Genomic DNA, 13,849 nt, shown 5'->3' on the forward strand with positions numbered 1-13,849 from the left:
CATTCTTATTTTAATTAAAAAACGTCTACAATCTGCAAAAATGTAAAAATTCAAATTTTAAAATTATTCACATTTCATATTGAACCCGGGAATTAAATATATATTTCTCAAAGGTTTTACTCAAAAATACAAATATTTATAATATAAGGTTGAAATATCAGGTTGCAAAGATATATGGATTATGAAATTAAAGTTTGTAGCAAGTGGTTAGCTTGTTTGTAGCAAGTGGTCAGCTTGTTAGTTTGTAGCAAGTGGTCAGCTTGTTAGTTTGTAGCAAGTGGTCAGCTTGTTTGTAGCAAGTGGTCAGCTTGTTAGTTTGTAGTAGCAAGTGGTCAGCTTGTTTGTAGCAAGTGGTCAGCTTGTTTGTAGAAAGTGGTCAGCTTGTTTGTAGCAAGTGGTCAGCTTGTTTTTCAATTTATGAAAATTCGTTTCTAAGATTATTTTGCAGGATTGTTTCCAGGCTCCTAAATTAGAGCTTTGTGTTGCATGGTTCCAGTAAAATGGTTCGAGTAAAATGGTTCCAGTAAAATGGTTCCAGTAAAATGGTTCCAGTAAAATGGTTCCAGTAAAATGGTTTCAGTTAAATGGTTCCAGTAAAATGGTTCCAGTAAAATGGTTCCAGTAAAATGGTTCCAGTAAAAAACAAATTCTCAGTTTAATCAATATAAAACAAACCATGAGTATCTAAATATTTAGATTTGCATATATTATAAACGGATATTTGCAAAAGATTTGCGAACGTTAGATTTATATTTTTGCTTGAATATAGTTTACAGAAGTAAAATAATGAGAATTTTCTCTTGATATTTGAAGAGGTTTCTGTTCAGCCATTTTTTATTAAGGTTAAAATATTATTTGCACATTTTCCAGTCAATCTGTTATCCAAGAACCCTTCACATCTTTTTCATACAAATATATTTTTTCTCAAACCTTTTTTTTGAAAACCTAAATATATTATGAAGGATTAAACTGTGGGGCAATTTTTGGTAAAAGGCCTAAATCCAAAATTGAAACAGTTCTCAAGTTTTCTCCGATAAAATTTTGAATTATTGCTTGATTTTAATTAAATTGTAACAAAATCAAATATTTAAACCCAAATATCTTTAGAACCCATTGTTGTAAACCTTTGATATTTCAAACTCTGATTATTTGATTTAACAGAATTCATAGTTTGAAATATCTAAGGTCTACAACATTTGGTTCCAAAGATATTGTGATTGAAAATCAGGGTTTGTTGCAAAGACTCAATTCCATTAATATATTTTATAAAAATCCAACCACCTTTTGTTATTATTTAGGACTATATGTTTTTAACTCTTATTTTTAATTATTTCTGTTTGTTTTTGGTTTATATTTCAGAAAAAACTGCACTTCGTTTAAAAACTTTAGAATTTTAAATCTCAAACATTAAAAAGAAACAATGCACTTTATAAATAGCTATTCCCAATCCTTTGAAATTTTTTATTTAGATTATACAGTGTGTCCCACGAAACATGACCGTTAAGAGAGTTGACTTGAAAGTCGTCTTTGATCTTTGAAATAAATTACGGCATTCACTCCTAGCATTGAATTAATAATTACAAAACACCATAGTCCTGACATTTTCAAAATGTGGTCTGCCTCTTTTGTGCTTTCAAAATTACTGGAGATATGAAGACTTTCATTCAGATTTCGACAGTTTTGGTTTTTTAAAGAAAATTGAAATCTGAACGAAATTCTTAGTGTTTTGGGAATCAATACCGCAAATTATTTCAAACATCAACGACGACCTTAAGGTCATGTAGTGTTTGGTGGGACCCCCTGAAATTAAGAACTATAGCCCCCCTCCCAATCCTAAAGTATGATACATATAGAGCTGAACTACGTCGGTCTGTCCACCGGCATTCAACAGGTGCTCCTACAGATCATAGACAGCAGATCATACGGATGCTTTGTAAGTTTTCAAATAGTATTTATAACACCTTTTCCTATTTTTACATGCTCTAAAGTTGCACTTTCCCGATTATCCGAGCCCCAGCACTCGGCCTCTTAGCGTACAGTCCAGAACATGTTTATATCTAACCAAAATATTCCTTGTCCAGTCTCACTCAGCTGATCTTTGGGAACATCACCTTTGGGAAAATGTACATTTGGGAATTAATTACTTGGTAACATAGGAAAGCGGAATAATCGTTTTTTATTGTAAACTTCGCTTTGGATTTATAATTTTAATTTTCACTTTGGACTTTTTTTTAGAGATAGATTATCAGTTACTTACAAATCACAAAATCTTTTATGGTATTCCTAAAGCCTAGACGATTATGAAAATCATTCCGGTTTTTTTGCTGGGTACCTAAAACCAAAAAAAACATTGCTGAAAGTTGTAAACACACTGTAAAAAATTCAAAGATTGTGTAGACAAAAAAAACATTGCGAAAGTATTAAAAACTGCAGAACCTCTGAAAACGTAATGGCTAAATAAAAAAATATTATTTAAATATAATTTATCTGGCTGAAAAATATTATTTTTAATGCGATGTTTTCGTTTAGGTTGATTATTCTTTTTTAATATAATAGATATTTTGTTTAGTTTCGGTCGTTGTTATTTTCTTCTTCTCCTGGGCTCCATTTCATGTTCAGGTTGGATTAAAGAAAAATATATTATGTTAGATTCAAATCTGAGATTTTTTCAAAAATAATTCTTCTTAATATATTTGTAAAGGTATTCTTTGTATGAACAATAAATCTTTGTTAGAAATATCGATAATGACTGGAAGGATTAAAAATAACAAAACATTTAGTTAGAATTTGAAAATATTTTACAAACATTTAGTTAGAATTTGAACGCATTTCACAACCTTTTAGAAAATATTTGGACACAAATAAATGACAGTAAGACTTTTTAAAATGATTAAAAATTATCTGAAATTATATTAAATATCGAATTCAAAACTTTTATGTTGTAAATCTCGGGATCAAGCCTTGATCTCCATCTTATTCAGTGATATCAGTAAGGAAGGGATCAAGCCTTGATCTCCATCAATCTCGCATTTAAAAGTACCCATGATGGATATCAAGATCAAGCTTTCAAGATTAAGTTAAATTCTACACAAAAGTTCTCAGCTTTTTCAGAAAAAAAGTATAGAATAACCAAAAGCAATCCGAAGTAATGAACATTTTGATAGAATTTTAGATAATTTTAAGGTCAAAAGGTGTTACGCGCATGCGGCGTAGAACAGGCTTGTAATTCAACGCAGAATGCACGTGGTATTTCTACATCGAAAGAAAAAAACAAGCAGTACAGTGTCAGTTCAGAAAAATAGATTTTGCGCATTTTCTTTTTCAAAAAAAATATCATTGCACAATCACTTATTGCAACTCTTTAACTTACCTAATGCTAAAGTTTTCTAAAAATAATTTGAGGTTAAATGATAGAGTTTCGTCTCGCCGAATTCCAGAAAATAGTTAGCACCAATTGGACTAGGGACGAATCGAATTTTTAAAGTCCTTAAGGAATTTCCGGAAACTTTAGCCACTGAACCAGACATAAATTATTAATCTTATTTTATTGACAACTTCAAAACTTCAATACTTCAACACTTTAACACTTCAAAACTTCAATACCTCAACACTTGAAAACTTCTAACTGGAAAACTTCAAAACTGGAAAACTTCAAAATTTCAAAACTTCAAAACTCCTAAAAAGCTTTGGCTAACTATGAAAAGATTATTTCCATAGATTAAGAACAACACAGATAGAACACTAGATGTCGTCTTTTCAAGATTTAGAGGTTTTTCGCTCCCAATAACCCTAAGTAGAAGTCAAAAGAAGTTATGCAGCTTTACTGCTTGCAATAAACATAATGCATTGTATATATTATTAGTGAATACAATATTAGAAAATATTATTATTTTGGGACAAATACATTCCATGATATAGAAATAGAATAATGTCTATTTAGCTCCGATCTCATTTATTTATTCAGGATTACCCATCCGTTCACCCTTCTTTCTCATGTCGCTTTTCCTCTATTCTTTTTTAGCCTTCTTATATGTTATTCTTTTTATTATAATTACCTTCAAATCATCATTTATCAAGTTTCTAATCTTAATTAGAAGGAAAGATTAGTTTCATAGTTATTTGATCAAGTTTGTTCTCCTGAATGTGCACTGTGCCCAGTGCAGAATGTGTAAAAGAGAATATTATTTTGGTGCAGTAATAAAATTACACAGGATGGAAGGGGGGGGGGAGCGTGGGACAAAATCCATTTTCCAAAATTAATGGATTGCAAAGTGCTATATAAATTGGAAATGTATAGAAATAAAATACCTGGTTTTATTCTTTAAGTTTAAATTATCGACCTTAAAGGGACTGTAAGCGTAATTTCAAGTGACCCTCCATGCAAAGATGACAATGCCTGATTTATAGTACCCTTGAATGCTTTGTCTGATCAAGTATAAATTAGATATCAATGTTTTTGTTACTTTAAACGGTTTATTTTCAATTGCGGTTTCTCTGCAAAAGCGACTTACGCATTTCTTGCTTATAAAAATCAATTAAGAAACTCACAAAAATTAACACTTTGCTAGTAAAAAAAACGACGGTATCTTTCATATTTTTGATAAGCTTAAGGTTTCAAGGGTAAATCGAACATTGCCATCTTCGCATAGAGGGTCAATTAAAATTACACTTTCAAATAATCTCAAAAAAGATCCGAAACCAGTGTTTTAATGTGATCTCAAGGTCTCAAGGTAGTTATATTATACTTTTAGCGATCAAATATCCGTTAATTTCCGTTTGCACGTAAAAATATCTATAATCTGAAAATATATTTTTATGTTCTTATAATACAAACCTTACAATGGAAAATATAATAATGCATTTTCCAGAATTCGGTGGTGAGATAATACGTCACTTACACACTGTGCACAACAATATAATGTGATAAAACCAATCTTGTCTCTTCTTATCCTCTACACTGAACCCCCTGCTGTACAATGTTATATTAAGGATGTCTGTACTTCTTATCCTCTACACTGAACCCCCTGCTGTACAATGTTATATTAAGGATGTCTGTACTTCTTATCCTCTACACTGAACCCCCTGCTGTACAACCTAATGAGCGCAAAGTACAGAGAAGCTTTTAAGAACACGTTCTGTGGTGGGAACAAAGAAGTTGACCGCACCAAGATACCAGCCTGGGTTACACAGACATCAACAACTACTCTCCTCAATACCGGGGTAATTTTCTTCTATTTGTTTTTACTACCCTCCCTCCCCCAATACCCCCCTTCATCATGTTTAAACTGCGCTGTCAAGGAGTAACCCTTTGTTTTCTGAATATAGGGGAATATGGGAAGTTTTCCTAACCTTGCCCGATAAAGTTTTAAAGAATACCAAACTAATGTTTGTCGTTTTTAAAAACACATTTCTCACAGGTTTTCTTATCCTTGTATCTGTGAAACATGATATCGCAGATTTCTGCAGATTTCTGCTATAGTTAAAATTGTCCAAATTAGAATTTTCAAAAGTTGACACCATCAGGTTGCTAAGATAAAGGGATTAGAAAATCAGAGTTTGTGGCAAGTAATCAGTTTCTTTCTTCGAGTAGGCAACCTAGAAATTTCTTTCTTTGAGTTGGCAACCTAGAAATTTCTTTTTTCGGGCAGGCAACCTAGAAATTTCTTTCTTCGGGTAGGCAACCTAGAAATTTCTTTGTTCGAGTAGGCAAATTAGAAATTTCTTTCTGTGAGTGGGCAACCTAGAAATTTCTTTCTTCGGGTAGGCAAACTAGAAATTTCTTTCTTTGGGTAGGCAAAATAGAAATTTCTTTCTTCGGGAAGGCAAACTAGAAATTTCTTTTTTCGGGTAGGCGAATTAGAAATTTCTTTCTTCGAGTAGGCAAACTAGAAATTTATTTCTTCGGGTAGGCAGCCTAGAAATTTCTGTTTTCGGGTAGGCGAATTAGAAATTTCTTTGTTCGAGTAGGCAAACTAGAAATTTCTGTTTTCGGGTAGGCGAATTAGAAATTTCTATCTTCGAGTAGGCAAGCTAGAAATTTCTTTCTTCGGGTAGGCGAACTAGAAATTTTAGAAAGTAACTATTAAAAGAATATTTCAAACAAATTAAGTTGAAAACCTAATTGCATCATAAGATAATATATTTTTTGATAATCAGTCAGATATTTTCTCAGGTTTATAAGATATATAAGATAGATCAGATATGATAGAATACTTAGAATATATGCCAAAAGTACCCAATTCATGTATATATAGATATCTAATAAAACTTGTCCCTTCGGAATTATCAATGTTAAAGGGACTGTAAGCGTAATTTCAACTGACCCTCCATTTAAAGAGAGAAATGACCGATTCACATTAGTACCATCGACATCTTTATCAGATAAAGCTTGGAGGGTACTTTTGTGAATTAGGAATTGTCATCTTTGTATGAAGAGTCACTTGAAATTACCCTTACAGTCCCTTTAGTATTGAGAGAAATTATTAGAATTATTATTTTAATTATAAATATTATTTTTAATTGAAATCGGCCCAAGTGATTTATTCTCTTTCTGAGATAGGATGGTATCAATGATGCAGTACCTGGATATTAAGATTCATGATTCTCCACTTGTAGTGATAGGATGGATATATGATTCTCCATCTGCAGTACTTGGATATTCAGATTCATGATTCTCCACTTGTAGTGATAGGATAGATCAATGATTCTCCATCTGCAGTACTTGGATATTAAGATTCATGATTCTCCACTTGTAGTGATAGGATGGATATATGATTCTCCATCTGCAGTACTTGGATATTCAGATTCATGATTCTCCACTTGTAGTGATAGGATGGATATATGATTCTCCACTTCTAGTGATAGGATGGATATATGATTCTCCACTTGTAGTGATAGGATGGATATATGATTCTCATCTTGTAGTGANAAGGATCCTGGGGTTGAAGGAACCTGAGGTTGAAAGATCCTGAGGTTGAAGGAACCTGAGGTTGAAGGATCCTAAGGTTGAAGGATCCTGAGGTTGAAGGAACCTGAGGTTGAAGGATCCTGTGGTTGAAGGATCCTGGGTTTGAAGGAACCTGAGGTTGAAGGATCCTAAGGTTGAAGGATCCTGGGATTGAAGTATCCCTAGGTTGAAAGTTCCTGAGGTTGAAGGATCCTAAGGTTGAAGGATCCTGAGGTTGAAGGAACCTGAGGTTGAAGGATCCTGTGATTGAAGGAACCTGAGGTTGAAGTATCCTGGGGTTGAAGGATCCTGAGGTTCAAGGATCCTAGAAAGTTGAAGGATCCTGGTATTGAAGGATCCCTAGGTTGAAAGTTCCTGAGGTTGAAGGATCCTAAGGTTGAAGGATTCTGAGGTTGAAGGATCCTGATTAAACCTACTGCAGTATATGTAAAACGTTTCCACCTAAAATTTCCATTTCTACAAATATTAAAGAAAACACCGAACCATATGAAACAAATATTAATGCTTTTGTTGAACAGTCCGAACACTGCAGTTTGTTACAGGGTGTACCAAAAAACATGGGAATTCAGTGAGGAATTCGATATCGTTTTTGTTATAAATTAATATTGTAATACCTAATTTCATAAGCCATGATATTATATGTCTGCTATAGTTTATTTTATGAAAAGGGTAAAAGGCTGTAAAGATGTGTCTATAATGTCTCCGCAAGATGAACAGTGAAGACGGACAAGTTTACTCTGTTTGTATACTGTAATTTTCTTGTTTTACTAAGTAAAACCGTATGCAGTCAAAACATAAAAAATAAAATGTAAACATAGCAGACGAAACTCTTACAGATTAAAGTAGGTATCACTATACTAAATCAAAGAATTATTTAAAAAGACGAAATCGAATTCGTCACTGAATTCCCATGTTTATTGGGACACCCTGCAGAATGCTAAAATAAAACTATTAAACGATTATTACTGCTGTACAGGGACATTACAAAGCGATAAAGGTTTTTAATAATATAACAATAAAGTTTTAGAGATTATAGGTTTAGTTCTATTTCTGGACCTTGATGTTTAAACACAATATTCCAATAGTAGTGCAGCTAGGGATAGTTTTATAGTATTTGTCTGTATAGGAGCTCTAAAAGAGTCTGAGATGATCAACACTGAATAAAATTATATTTTCTTTTAGTTTGATTCTAATACATTAAATAATTTGTTTTCTCCTACAAATGAAATTAATCAAAACGATTGTGAGCACGCAACTCATTTGTAAAAAGCCATAGTTTGTATTAGACGTAGGGCGGTTAATACAGCCACCGCACTTTCTATCCCAAGCGAGTCTGTTGGAAGGCAAATACAACCAAAGTGCATCTGTAGTTTGGCTGAGATTCAAGCCTGACCAATTTAAAAACAATTTTACAAGTTGTGAAAAATCGTTCTGGTGGATATTTATGGTCAGAGTAAACATTTTGCATAATGTAATAAAAATAAACTTATCGAGCAAACAATTCTTAAATTGTTAAACCTCCTTCAAGTAAAAAAACGTTTTTAAAGATGGACCTTAAAACTTTGCTTATCGGTACAGCACAATTGGATGAACCAATAAACAGTGCACAGCAGGGTAGCCAGGCCAATCTAAAAACTGGTTTAGCACATGAAACCGATTTAGAAAACGACAGAAAACCTGGCATATATAGAAACCAGTTAAGTTTCTTGCAGGCTAGACAGGGCAATCTAGGAACTGGTTTAGTGCACGCCAGACTAATCAGGCCAATCTAGAAACCAGTTCAGTTCACACTAGGGTAACCAAGCCAATCTAGAAACTGTTTTATACTGCACGCCAGGAAAGCCAGGTCAATCTAGAAACTGTTTCAGTGCACGACAGGATAGCCAGGCCAATCTAGAAACTGTTTTAGTGCACACCAGGATAGCCAGGTCAATCTACTAGAAACTGTTTTACTGCACGCCAGGATAGCCAGGTCAATCTAGAAACTGTTTCAGTGCACGACAGGATAGCCAGGTCACTCTAGAAACTGTATTAGTGCACGCCAGGATAGCCAGGTCAATCTAGAAACTGGATTCAGTGCACGACAGGATAGCCAGGTCAATCTAGAAACTGGATTTAGTGCACGACAGGATAGCCAGGTCAATCTAGAAACTGGTTTAGTGCACACAAGGATATCCAGGTCAATCTAGAAAAAGGATTCAGTGCACTACAGGATAGCCAGGTCAATCTAGAAACTGGATTTAGTGCCTGGCAGGCTAACAGGTCAATCTAGAAACTGGTTTAGTGCACACAAGGATATCCAGGTCAATCATGAAACTGGTTCAATGCAAACCAGGACCAAACCTCTGTAGAGTAAAAAAATGAGATGTTAGTTCCACATTTTTTGAAAAAAAATTTCGGCCTGAGATGAACGACAGTTCTTGAGATTTTTTTCTGTCAGGAAGATTAAAAACAAACTGGTTCAGTGTACACCAGGATATCCAGTTCAATCATGAAACTGGTTCAGTGCACGCCAGGCTAGAGCTGGTTCAGCCAATGGCAACCCAGTCCAATTTAGAAAATAGTTCTGTCCATTGCAAGCCATTCCAATCTAGAAACGAGTTCAGTGCACATCAGGCTAGCCAGGCCAATCTTTAAATTCAGGTCACTACTGTAGGAGTACTTGACTCAGGCAATTACAATAAACTAGGTGTAATGGAATCTAATTTCAATGTGCAAAGAAAGAAAATTGGAATTCTTTAATCCCGATATTCCCTCTTTTACACTAGAGAATATACAGACCCTGTAAAAGGGACTATTTACTTATTTGATCACGTTGGTATCGTACTAAATATCCGCATGAAGGTTTAAGAATTAATTGAGTTGATTAGCAACAATTTTTTACTAAATACCACCTTTTATGTGTATAGTAACCGAAATAAAAGAATAAATGTCTTTATCTAAAATCTGTCTATAATTTATCTATCTATCAATCTATTTATTAATTTATCTATTTATCTATCTATCTATCTATCAATCTATTTATTAATTTATTTATCTATCTATCTATCTATCTATCTATCTAATTATTTATCTTTCTATCTTACTAGGTATTTCTCTATTCATTTATGTCTCTATCTATTTATCATTTGTTTATTATATTTATATATCTTTCTATCTAATTTAGTCCCGACGAGCTAGTCACGATATATTGGGCGGATCCAGGTAAGACTTTAATTTGATAAAATTAACTCAAATATTTGTTAACATTATGCAATTGTTTTTTTATGACAAAGTCAAATTAGTAAAATGGAAAATTTCCTTTTAAAACTTGAAAAGGTAGTTTTAATGTAACTGAACCACGAATGTAAAACTTTACGAGTAAAATAATATATTAGTAAAAAGTTTTCAAAATCGGAGGGAAGGGGGGGGGGGCCGGGGAACTATAAATATTTCTTAAAAACTTTACCCTTGAATTAAAGGAAAACTGTAAATGTGCAAATTCTCTTTAAAAACATTTGTGCAAAACTCTACGCAAAAATTGTGCAATCTGCTTCCTTTTGTTTAAGTCTGACAAAGGTAAAAATAAAGCATTCAGGTATAAAAGCCCCGCTTTAAACATAAAGTAAGGGGCATGTCTTAGTTAAAAATGTCAAATACAGCCTCAGATAATTATTTTATGTTTTCCAAAAAACGTCAGGGGGGGGGGGGGTTCCAGCCATAGAGAATAGAATATATATTAGAGGGAATTTAAAAAATCTCTCGGTATGAATTTTTTCAGTCCCTTTCAGCCTGAAAGGGAGTTCAAAGTGTACAAATCATGTAAATGTTCACAAATTATATGCAGTAGAGTACATTAATACAGTATGTTCCCTAGACTATTCATTTCAATTTCGAATTTTTTAAACTGTTAAATAAACTTTATAATGTATTAGGTGAATAAAAAACATCATTTGATTTATAGTTATAACGGAAAATCATCGTTTGTAAAGTGGAAGGCATAGATTCTATGTGAAATGATCATTGGTCAATTATGAAACCAGCCTATTTCATAATTTGGTTTTCTTTCAACAATAATTTTAGATTTTCTATAAAATGATATTTCAGGGCCCAAAAGGTTATATAGCATAAATATGTGAAGTACACCTGCAGTATGGAAACAGTACAACAAAATGGCCGTTTTACACTTTTTTCTAGTAAATTCCCCTCTATATACATTCTATTCTCTATGGTTCCAGCCCCCCCCCCCCTAGGCGGAAAAGGGTTAAAAAGTTATAGTAATAAAATTATAAAATAAAAAATTTCCCACCCTGTAGTTTCGTACACTCTTCAATTTTACATTTTACGTTGATTTATGATTTATACAAGCTTAGTTTTTTTCCTAGTTTATGCAGACTAGACTAATAGACCATGAATAATTATGAAGGAATAATAAATATAATTTATCATCTTTAATTTAAGGTTTAATTATGGATCTAATCTATAATAACCCAAACCCCTTTGAGAAAAAGGATTCCAAATATTTTATTTTTATTTTTATTCAACTATTACAAAGCACTAGAATTGAGAACTGTAAATAAATGGGTGTACACTATACACAGTGTACAGTGTACATTTTAAACATAATAATGATGATAAACCAGAAAAAAGGTTAAAGGAAAAAGATAAATCCGGATTAAATCTGTTAAAACCAGATTTAACCAGATTACCTTAACCAACATAAAACCAGCTAACCCCAGATAAAACAAGATAAACCTAGAACAAACCAGATAAAACCAGGATAAACCCGATGAAACCAGATTAAACCAGATGTAATCCGATTACACAACATAAAATAAAAGAAACCCAAAAAAACAAGATTTATCAGATTAAACCAGACCTAAATTAAACCATTTTAATCCAGATTATAACCAGATTAAAAAAGCATTTTAACCAGTATATTACAAATAAAGCAGATAAAACCAGAATAGAAAGATTAATATATAATGATAATAGTGATAATAATAATATTAATAATAATAATAATAATAATAATAATAATAATAATAATAATAATAATAATAACAATAATAATAATTATAATAGTAATATTAGAAAATAAATAGATAGTGTTAGGCCTAATTATGTTACATGGGCGAAACAGGACAATGGGGCCCATTATCCTTTATTTGTCTAAACCCAGTTTCTTGTGCAGGCAGGGGGAAAGAAGTGGTTCCATGGATCTTGAACTTTCCAGGTATTAAAGTGATAAACAGAAAACTCTGAAATAGGAAGACGACTTTATAGCAATACTTAAGTCTTATTGATGATGTTACAAAGAAATTAGTTTTACTAGATTCTTTTTAAACCACTAAGTAAAATGGGTCTGTTTACACTGCACAACTACTGTGTTCCATGCATGTTGGACTTTTTAAAGTCATAACTTGAGTCTAAAAGTCGTCAGAGTTTTCTGGTTCTCACTGTATTATTCATGTTTTTTACCATTTTTAAAAGCTCGAACATTTTAAGCTTTTTGTTGTTGTTAACACCCGAAGTTTGCGCTAACGAGGTTGAGAGTATCTCTGAATATATTAATAATCTACAAAGTTTAATACAACTTTTGTAAAACTTTATGATTGATAACTTAACAATTTTTGAAAGGAGTTAAGTTGTCATTAAACTCAATGCTGGTAAAATTTTATAGCAATATTTCTTTTGATTTTCTAAATAAAAAAACACCTTTAAATCTTTAAACACTTATTTTCAGAATCTCAAGAGATAGATTCTCTCGAAAGATGAGTTATGATGCAAGATTTGAAACTGTTATCGAGGAAAAAGAAGATGCTTGCTAATCTAACTGAACACACCAAAACTATGAAAACATTTAATTTTTTATTTTATACCTTTAGAACCTGTTAAATACTAGGTTGAAGGGACTGTAAGAGTTACTTTAAGTGATCCTCTCTGCGAAAAGTAGAATAAGGTTTCCATTTTTCTATTTTCACTTTTTTGTCGGCATACGCGTTTTTAACGAAAAAGTATAAAATGACAAAATCGTAAGTTTAAAGATTGTAGAATTATGGACCACCATGTGACTGATTTTAAATAGAAGAAACTGAATCGCCCTGGTTAGTTCAGGGTTAATTTAAAGGGTACTGGTGTGAATCGTACACACCATTCTACAAATGGACGGTCAATTGCAATTACGCCTACACTCCCTTTAATAAAAATAAAAAAGGTTTAGACTGCTTAGAACAAAGTTTTATCTTATTTTTGAAAAATATGAGGTGTAATGTAGAAAATAATTAAAAGCTATAGAAACAATATTTTTAAATACTTGAAATTTAGTTAAATAAACTCTACTAATTTTGCTGATAAGACTGACAAACCAAAAAAATATTTAAAATCAATTTTTTTTAAAATCTAAAAACACTTTTTGCCTCGATCATATCAAAACTTAACCAAAGAATCTATATTGCAAGAACAAAAACGTTGTACAAATCTTATGTGACATATAAATCGTTTTCAAACAGTGTATGTATCCCTCAAACTGAATGTTAATTGTTATTCCTAGAAAGTAATCTGTTATATGTTAGTCGAAAATTAAATAACTGTTGAAATTAACCCTTTAAAATTAGACCAGGAAAACGTAATCATAATTCATAACTAAAATAAAAACCATTTTCTCTTAAAAAACATGTATAAATATTTAAAGAAGAAAATGAGAGTAAATCCATAATAAAGAAATAATCTTATTTATATTTCTAACAACTGCAAATAATTGAATATGATAATTTATTATACAGTATATGTCTTAAATGTATTGTATGTATAAGTTTTATTATAATTGATTTATGTCTAGACCAAACATACAGTAGTAAACTCTATACCTAGCTATTTATCATTCAAAAATATCTTTTCTTT

General features: G+C 32.0%; 1 protein-coding gene across 1 annotated transcript in view; it reads left to right on the forward strand.

Moving 5' to 3' along the window:
• LOC111699229 (neuropeptides capa receptor) overlaps window positions 1-12,956 on the forward strand; it is a 28,793-nt gene extending 15,837 nt beyond the window's left edge. Inside the window, exons 8-14 of the mRNA XM_023469842.1 lie at window positions 1,854-1,933; window positions 2,570-2,644; window positions 3,184-3,246; window positions 5,048-5,220; window positions 10,134-10,171; window positions 12,141-12,182; window positions 12,693-12,956. Of these exons, the coding sequence (XP_023325610.1) occupies window positions 1,854-1,933; window positions 2,570-2,644; window positions 3,184-3,246; window positions 5,048-5,220; window positions 10,134-10,171; window positions 12,141-12,182; window positions 12,693-12,777 (556 nt within the window). The 3' untranslated portion in view covers window positions 12,778-12,956. The remainder of the gene's footprint in view (window positions 1-1,853; window positions 1,934-2,569; window positions 2,645-3,183; window positions 3,247-5,047; window positions 5,221-10,133; window positions 10,172-12,140; window positions 12,183-12,692) is intronic.
• The last annotated feature ends 893 nt before the right edge of the window (window positions 12,957-13,849 follow it).

Source organism: Eurytemora carolleeae, unplaced genomic scaffold (genome assembly GCF_000591075.1).
Source record: "Eurytemora carolleeae unplaced genomic scaffold, Eaff_2.0 scaffold16, whole genome shotgun sequence".
NCBI classification, from domain to species: domain Eukaryota; kingdom Metazoa; phylum Arthropoda; class Copepoda; order Calanoida; family Temoridae; genus Eurytemora; species Eurytemora carolleeae.